This window comes from Hesperophylax consimilis, chromosome 20, assembly GCF_061612785.1.
Source record: "Hesperophylax consimilis isolate HC1 chromosome 20, BYU_Hcon_1.0, whole genome shotgun sequence".
NCBI lineage: Eukaryota > Metazoa > Arthropoda > Insecta > Trichoptera > Limnephilidae > Hesperophylax > Hesperophylax consimilis.
This window is the reverse complement of record NC_142855.1, coordinates 31,107,968-31,117,411: the sequence shown is the minus strand read 5'-3', so window position 1 is coordinate 31,117,411 and position 9,444 is coordinate 31,107,968. Positions and strand designations below refer to the sequence as shown.

Below are 9,444 nucleotides of genomic sequence, written 5' to 3'. Positions count from 1 at the left end.
GACACGGTTAGCCACGAAAGTCTTCCAACGCCACGAAAGAGAACGTAACCAGGCGAGCACGATGGTTGAATCCGACCACGCAAAAGTATTGGAGATCGGAAGCAATGGTACGTATAAATCTTTGACGAATTTTAATAGATCTGCTAGAAGAACTGCCGCACACAGTTCAAGGCGAGGCAATGAAATCTTTTTTTGTGGGGGCGACTCGAGACTTGGCGCAAACCAAATATATTTGGACTTTATCGTCAACATCCATGATTCGCAAGTAAACTACCGCGCCATATCCAAGTTCCGAACTATCTGAGAAGCCATGAAGTTGACACGACTCCATGTGAGGGAATGACACCCATCGAGGGATTTTGAACGACTTCAAGAGCGGTAATTGTTTAGTATAACGATCCCATTGACGAACAATGTCAACAGGGGGGGTGTCATCCCACCCAACCTTTAGAACCCACAACTTTGGTACTAGGGATTTGGCGAAAAACGTCAAAGGGCATAGAAAACCGAGAGGGTCAAAAACCCGAGCGACTTCACTGAGGATAGTGCGTTTAGTACACTCGCGATCGAGGCATAGGACTTCGAATGAAAATGTATCATGTCGTGGCTCCCACTTTAATCCCAATACCTTGAGAATGTGAGAGTTATCAACATCCATGGACACCAAGTCATTGAGGCAGTATTCCGGAGGCAGATCGGTGAGTAATTCTGGTTCGTTACTAGCCCACTTCTGCAATTCGAATTGACCTCGTTTAAACAGCTCGATAACTTCGATTTTCGTTTGTTGAGCTTGTTCTAAGCTGTTACAACCGGTGACGATGTCAACTATGTAAATATCCGAAGTTAGCACACGACGCGCTAGCGGTAAATCATAACCTTCATCTTTGGTCAACTGTTTGACAGTACGACGGGCCAAAAATGGGGCGGAGGAGACACCATAGGTTACAGTGTTTAGTTGGTACTCGTGGATGGGTTCCGACGAATGAAAACGCCAAAATATTCTTTGGAAAGCGCGATCTGGTTCTTGAACCAATATTTGGCGATACATTTGTCGTACATCAGCAGTAAACACTACCGATGGTATACGGAATTTTAGCAAAAGCTCCAGCAGGTTCTTTTGAAGCTTTGGACCGATAAGCAAGGTATCATTTAACAAGGATCCGTTAACATCCGTCGCTGAGGCGTCGAAAACGACTCTAAGTAAATGCTAGCGCCGCCTGGACGAAGAATGCAATGATGAGGTATGTGATACTTTCCCTTGTGCAAATCTTTTCCTGGAACACGAGTCATGTGACCACTGTGTAAATAATCAGTCATGAAAGCAGAATATTGTTCACGTAAGGTTGGATTTGCTATGAGTTTGCGCTCGAGTGAATGGAATCTACGTAAAGCGATCTCACGCGACCCTGGAAAAGAGATATCCCTTCCCCTTTCTCGGAAAGGCAAGGATACGATGTATCTTCCCGAAGATACGTCCCATGGGTGGTCAGTGCAGTACATTTGTTCACAAAGTTGTTCCTCATGAGTGAGGTGTGAAGACTGGGGAATGGTGTCTAACTCCCACAGTCGCTGGACCTCTTCGTGGAGCCGGTCCTCGTTAGTAACGATGAAAGATTTCGTTTCGTGAGCAGTGTCCGAACCAACTAAACCTAGAAGAAGCCAACCAAATGCAGAATTGAAAGCTGATGGCTGACGTGGACCACCATTCAAATTACCAGGTCTCAGAAGAGAAGAGAAAACCTCAGCACCCAGAAGAAGATCAATCGGTCCCGGTTTGTGACAGTCAGGATCGGCAAGAGGCAAGTCTCTCACCTGATGCCACGATGACTTATCTAGACGAACAGTTGGCATGTTGCCGCAGATACTAGGCAGCGTAAGTGCATTGATGTTGAAGAGAACCCGTCCCTTAACACCGATCTCTAATCGAATGACTCCTGACGTGGTTGCGGAAGATTGGCCTAAGCCGCTAACTCTCTGAGAACTGGCTTGACGAGGGATGCCTACGAGCTCTGCAGCACGATCGGTGATGAAGTGAGCTTGACTGCCCGAATCGATCAATGCGCGAAAGGTTTGGAAACGGCCGGATGAATCGCGAATGCCAACATTGGCGGTTGACAATAGTACTATGGACTTGTCTCCTCAGTTGGTGAGGACCTGAATTTTAGAGTCGGAAGACGTCTCCTGGTCCGTAGACGTCGTGGAGGGTTGATGCTGATCTTCCAAAGAAGCGTTTTCGTCTCGATGGAGCAAGTATGATGTTTTTGCTGACATTTTTGACATGTAAACAAAGATTTACAATCTAACTTAAGATAATGAGAAGAATGAAGACAATTGAAACACCAACGGTGTGATTGAACAAACTGTAGGCGATCCTGAACTGACTTGAGTGCAAATACCTTGCACTTGGAAATGGAGTGGTCTTCCCCGCAACAGGAGCATTACAGGTAAGTGGTAGAGTTCGAGGACCTATTTGTTTCAGGCTGTCCTTTTTTAAGATCGCAAAGAAGCGCTGAAGTGCGTTTTTTGGCAGCCTGATTAAAGTTCCGTGCAAAAGGTTTGTCAATAGTACTGCTATCGCGAGTCGAAAAATGTAAGTCTCGTACAAGAGCTTGGCATTTGTTATAAAGAAACTCTTTGAGTTTCAAATATGAAGGCAGCTTGGTAGGAGACTGAAGTTGTTCGAATGCGCATCTTGTAGGTGAATCTAATTTCGACAGAATTAAATAACAAAGCACGAAGTCCCAATTATCTGTTGGGAGATCCAATTCTTTTAAAATTGTTAAATCCTCATTAAATACATCGAACACGCGGCGGAATTCAAAAGGATCGTTGGGCGGAAAATTTAAATTTAGCATTTCCCGCCAACACGTAAATGCGAGTTCACGCGCGTTACGATAGCGCGCGATTAATCTTTGATAAGCTTCAACGTAGTGAGCTCCTTATACTGGAAATGTCCGAATTAACCCTAAAGCTTCTCCAGATAAACATGAGAACAAATACTGCATGCGTTCGATGTTGGATAAAGATTTGTTTTCATGAATCAGAGCGTTAAACATGTCGTAAAATTCGGGCCATTGCTTGACATTTCCAGAAAATATTGGAATGTTTATTTTTGGTAATTTAACGTTTGTGCACGCATTCGCGGTCTTACAATCGAGAGGCTGACTGGTTAACTCCTGGTAAATTTCAAAAATTTGATAATACATCTCGTCAAAGGTTTCGCGAATTTTATCCTCATCAATTTCGTTTATGTCATCTAAAGCTAATATTTCCGCGTGAGACGTTTCAAATTCAAGAACTATCTTTTCCAGAGTAGTATAATGCGCTAACAGTAAGTTGCACTTAGTTGCATCGTGCAAAGCGTTTTTTGCTATTTCATGTGTCTTGAGTAATCTATTATTCGCTAATGTCCGTTTCCGGCGCAATATTTGAATCGCTGGGCCCATGTTGAATAAACACGATTGGAAACGTACCCAAAAACGAAACAAAAATAAATAAGAATAATATAATCTATTATAATTATATGCGCGGTAGGTCGTAAATTCTCAAGAGCTAGGTACCTACCTAATTACTGTTCAAATTGATTAATTGATTATTATTCAAAATTTAAGAAACATTCCACAGCACTATCCGTTTTGGCATAGATAGATAATAATCTTAAAGTTCCCTAGTTTCGGCACCAAAAATGTTCGAAGAACGAACAGGGGTTTTACAGGGCTATTCCACACAGATAAAGTATAAATTAATTATATAGCTTGTGACAGGCGATGCGAGAACACAATGCATAACGTTAATTCACAATCAACTTACCGGGAGGAGATGGTGAAATCTGCATAGTGAGCATCATCTGTCAGCACTGGAACGTTTAGCGTGATTGTTAGCACTCGTTATTTAAAGTTAAATTGCGATAAAATACGTAAGGTAATTATTTCGATAAAGACAACCGGCGATCGATATTTGACAGGTCGAACGGTTTTTGTGCAACTGGTTCGGCTCACGGCTCCGTGGTTTTAGCTGACGTGTGCGAACTTAAACTACACAGTTCAAATTCTGACGATACGATTGGTTAGTACACGGCCTGTCAAAAGCAATTGGCGTTACGGAACACATAGTAATTAAGGTAAATCAAAAGGTTTTATTTCAATATATTTATTTCGTATTAGCCGTGGCCAGCGATCCCAAGTATTGACCATTGATTTTTCTAGATGTTGGTATAGAATATCTGAATATAGTTTAAAACTTATAATAATATTCAAATATATTTATTTTAAGATATCGAAATGATTTTCGATATCGTCAAGTGATCCGAAACCTTCGATAATATATTCTCATTCCGAAATAATCAAAAACTTAAAATGAAACTAATTCTAATAAATCATAATTAATATCTGTACAGAGCTTTACTCAGATACATTTCCGTATCCGGGATTCATTTTACAATCAATTGTTTGTATTTTGCAATCAATTTTTTGTATTTAACAATAAATCTTTTGTATTTTACAATCAATCTTTTGTATTTTACAATCAAATTTTTAAATGGAAAATTAGATTAGGAAATGTATGTATATACTTATAAGAATTGGAAATAGTCGTAGACCAGAAATACCAAAAAACGTGTACTATGATATGTTCAATCTAAGTAACAACGTGGTATTACTGGCAGGAACGAATGATTAGTATTTTTTACCTCTAATCCCTTCAGAGCGCTCTAAGCATGCCTTTTTAACATCATGGATGTCTGCACTAATATCACTATAAGGAATATTCTTTCTGGGGTCCTGGTTATGCAATGATGGTAACAGTCTTCACATTAATGATACCTGGAAAAAACATGTACAAAAATAATATTCCGACAAGATCAGAGTTTTAAAATCAAAATTACGGTCATCCCTCTCCGGTAGAGTACTTTTAGTACATGTAATTCGTTTGTACATAAGTATTATGTAGTAAAATAAAACCAAATATGGATTTCCTCCTTGTGACTAATATGGAATAAGTTATTTAAATAAATTATACAAAACAAAGATGATATAAAACGGAACATTTACAAAACAATACATTTATAGCCATGGAGAGAGGTTGTAGGTATAAATCAAATCATAATAATAATAATAATAACATAACATTTATATAGCGCAGTTTTGTGTTGTTTCACTTCAAGTGCGATAATAGAGATATAAACAATAGAGACATAAACATTATTCACAACACCATCAGAGAAATATTATTTTATGGACCTCTCGTATTTGGTAAGGTCGGAACTGAAAATATCAATCTTGGATAATACGCTATTTTAATTATTGCATAGTCTGTTCAGGCAAGAATTCTGCTTAGAGTTCGTTTAGCTTTGATCAACCCTGAACAGGACACAAGAGCGTGTTGAACGCACAGGTACATTGAATGGAATGGAATGTGAATTTAACAAAACACATTTCTACAAACTTAATATTTATAATGCCGAAAGCATTAAAAAATGTCTACGTTTCTTACATTCAGAGATAAGATCACACAAGTAACATGTCTTTTTTTGTATTTCTTGAGCATTAACTATGTACCGTCAACTAAGGCATCTTTACCTAATTTTTCAATAAAAAAGTTAATAAATCGAAAAAAAATCATCTTTTGGAAATGCTATCGCTTTAGATAGGTTAGAGTAAGATATGACTTTAATTTTATCTACTCATTGGACTTTAAAACTGTGAAACTAACCGACTAATGATAAAAGTAGGAGGTAGGTAAAGAAGTCACAAACTTGGCAACTTTACCTACTCAAAATTTCTCAATGAAACTGAAAGTTTATGTATAAAATCGGTAAAATTGGTGTTCCTTCCAACGCTTGGATCTCGATTCTATGCTTTTTGCAAAAATAAAGAGCATTTTACTGGCAACACTGGTTAGTAGGTAAAGATGCCCGACATTCTGACTACATTTCCATACAAATGCAATACTTTCGTTAGGGCTGCCACCAAACTTGAAACTATGTAGGTAGCTATATCAAAAACATTAATATAAAAGATCCATCTTATTTTGTTTATCCAAACTTTTTATTATAAAATCTTACACAATTTTTATAGCATTGGCAATAAGAATAATTAAGTATTGGTAACTTTTTAATGAAAAAAAAGTATTATTATAAAAACAAATGTATCATTATTCAACTTTGTGCGAAAATTTGACGTCGAAGTAAAGGATACCACGTCGAGTTTTGTCAGGTTCCGGTAAAAATTTTACAATGTCCACAGCAAATATAATGCTGACATCGTCGATCGTAGGCCAGTAAAATCCACCTTTTCTGCATCTTAAAAACTTTGCTGAAATGTCAAGGCCGCTTATGTCTATAATTTGACCGCAGTAATATTTTTTTATGTTTTTGGTGCCCGCAAAGCCAACTAAAATGTATTGCCCAATTTGTATTTTATCTCCTTCCTTTTCAAGCATATCTGCCTGTAGCTCCACTTTTTTTTCCATAATTTCTTCCCTCCCCATTTTCTGCTCATTCACAATCTGCGGCTCAACACCCCTTTCCATTTTAGTATCATTTGGTTCTTCTTCTTCTTCTCCTCTTTTTATTAAAATGTTCGACAGGATTCTTATTTCAGGTTTCTTTCTTAGAGCTAAGTCCGATGATCCTGCTAGATCATTGCTTTTTTTAGGGATTCTTTGTGTCACTGCCTCTTCATTGATATTTTGAATATTTCTCTTTCTAGTTGCGTTTTTATTTAGATTATCAATTAATAGGTCATTGCTCGTAACTGATTTTCCAGGTAAAACATTCATTTTCTTTTTTGTGTTTCTCTTGATAGGATTTGGTTTTCTGTTTTCTTTGAGGTAGTCAAGCAAGGCTTGATCCACATTATAGCTGATATTTTCACTGCTTTCAGGCATTTTTTTATAAACTTGCTGTGGATTGTATGGATGTATGCCCGTTGCGCGGAACCCACTAATGATGTTGTTTTTCTGGTTTATGTTTGTATCTTCAATTAATTGTTTCAACAACAACGGAAAATGATTTTTGTTCAAACAGGCCTGCTTGGGATTTTCGATTTTATATTTCATTAAAATTTTTCTCCACGATTTCTTAAGTGGCCCGAAAAAGGCCACATCAAGAGGCTGTGTAAGGTGGGTAGAGCACGGAGGAAGAAAGGCAAACCTTATGTTGTGCAGCTCACATAGTTGTACAACTTCGATATTGATATGACTTGAAAGGTTGTCACCAATTACCAGTTTTGGCCCTTGAAGCCGCCGGGCCCACGGAATTACTATTGTTGTGAACCAATCCAGAAATGTGGTTGAATCAAACCAACCGCTTTTTGTTCGGTTGTATCGAGCTCCTTCGGGGCCTCCCTCACACCAGTGACTCCACATGCACTCCGATTTGTAGACAACATACGGCGGTAAAAGGAGCCCGTTGGCTACTCCAGCAAACATAATTGATATGCAACCCTTTGAAGAGTTTACTATTCTCTCTGGATACTTCACCCCACGGCGAAATATACATTTGGCAGCGCCTGGGTCATCACTGACATTTGTTTCGTCATAATTTAATACATTGCTTGTTGCCAACCCTTCAACGGATGCTTTTAAATTTTCAAAGTAAATTTTGAACTCTTCGATTGTTTTTTCCGCTCGCGCTTTTTTTATATTTTGTGTAGACCTCACAGTTAATTCATGTTCGTGTCTTTTTATAAAACTTTTTACCCACCAGTTGCCTGGAGGCTTATTATCAAATATATACTCTCTGTTATTTTTTGTTAGGTATTCATAAACAACCATACGAAATTCCAAATGCGCCAAAGGCATACCGAATTCTGATGCGGCTATTAACACTTTAACAAATTTAGATTCTTCTTCCTCCGTGAATCTGAACCTAGGTCCAGGTTTATCGGTGTGTAAATTTTTTATCCTTTTTTCAATTGTCCTACGGGGGATACCAAATTGCCTCTCTGCATCATAAGAATTAATTGTTTTTTTTTTAACCAAATCAATGGCAATAGACATCATCTCTTCGGAGTAATTTTTATAAGGTCTAGCCCCTAGTTGCCTTCTACTCCGTATAGGTGGCATCCCGAATTAACCTAAAACAATAAAAATAAATGTACATAACAAAAATTGCTACAAAGTTAATCGCCCTAAAAATACAGTAAATCTGTCAATGGGATAATTTTTTTTAAAACTACATAAATAAAAAAATATTTTGAATTCTTCATAATAACGGCTTTATATAATTGATACCCAAGTATTTAAGCACTGAAAATAAAATCAGATTGTTAAATAAAGAAAAAAAGTGCAAAAAAATATTATAAATATTTCTCATGATTGGGCAACCCTATTCATAGGTCAAGTTGCCACTCAACATAAAATGGTAACTTTACCTATCGTCAACTAACATTACCCAGACGAATTTCTTCATAACCATTTAAAAGAAACGCTTGAAAATCACTTTTACGTCTTCAGAAGAGGATGTTACATAAAATATATCAATTCTACTCACCTTTGCTCAGCAGTTACGACAAAAATGATGAAATTTTGCACAGGAACCTCCAGCACCAAATGACGCCACGCACTTCGAATCTTCAATGTCTTGACAAATAAGGCAGTGCTGCCAGTGGAAAGTTTTTTTAGAGTTGCCAGGTCCATCAAAAAACTATCTACCAGTCATTAAAGTACCTACCGTTTTCTGCTTTCAAGGAATTTAAGTTTTTCAAGCACTAGGTAGACGTAGGTAAAGTTAACTGAAGTAGGTAAAGATGCCATAGTTGACGGTAACTATTTCTAGACATTTTTGTATTTCTTGAGCATTAACTATGTAACTATTTCTAGACATTTTTGTTTTATTGAGTTTTATTTTTTCAATGTACATTTTTTACTTAAATTTCGTTTAATTTGCTACCGGTTTCGACACAACCGTGTCATTAACTAGCAATCTTAAAACTAACTTAAATATTATACAAGTACAGAAAGATTTAGATTTTATAAGGTGAGTGGGGTGATTTTGTCGGTGGGGAAAGAGGGGGGGGGGGGGAGAAAGGTGGGAGGAGTCAATAAAACAAGGAAACATTGCCAATAAAGGTGACTTAAGTAGATTTCTAAGGTTTCTAAAGCGCTCAAATTGAAATATGTATTAACGTTTGAATGTTTAAATTTAGTTCTTTGTTGAAGCTATGGCCTGTCTCTATTAAATGGTTAGCAAATTCGAAATAGTTATTATTAATAGTAATTATATACTAGAGACACAAGAGACACAAAGAGAGACATAAGCGATACATAATATAATTAGTTCAACCATACGTAAATATGTTAGCAATAGCGGAGCTATACTTTTTATTAAAATTGTTCAACCCATAATCCAACATTGGTGAACTCTTGAAATATCTAAACGAATGACTAGACACACATTAACATTTAACATGTATATCGCATTGCGACTTTGTTTTGCATTCCCCA

General features: G+C 37.4%; 1 protein-coding gene across 1 annotated transcript; it reads right to left on the bottom strand.

The window, feature by feature from the left end:
- Window positions 1–6,085: 6,085 nt before the first annotated feature.
- On the bottom strand, window positions 6,086–8,547 carry LOC149414542 (uncharacterized). The gene is made up of 2 exons (XM_089643840.1): window positions 8,492–8,547; window positions 6,086–8,075 (listed from the first exon to the last, which is right to left on the bottom strand). The coding sequence occupies exon 2, from the start codon at window positions 8,062–8,064 to the stop codon at window positions 6,151–6,153; it is 1,914 nt and encodes a 637-aa protein (XP_089499966.1). The 5' UTR covers window positions 8,065–8,075; window positions 8,492–8,547; the 3' UTR covers window positions 6,086–6,150.
- Between the last annotated feature and the right edge of the window lie 897 nt (window positions 8,548–9,444).

Bases quoted from the DNA above. Each gene is read 5' to 3' on its own strand.
- LOC149414542 (XM_089643840.1), bottom strand. From the start codon at position 8,064: ATGCCACCTATACGGAGTAGAAGGCAACTAGGGGCTAGACCTTATAAA.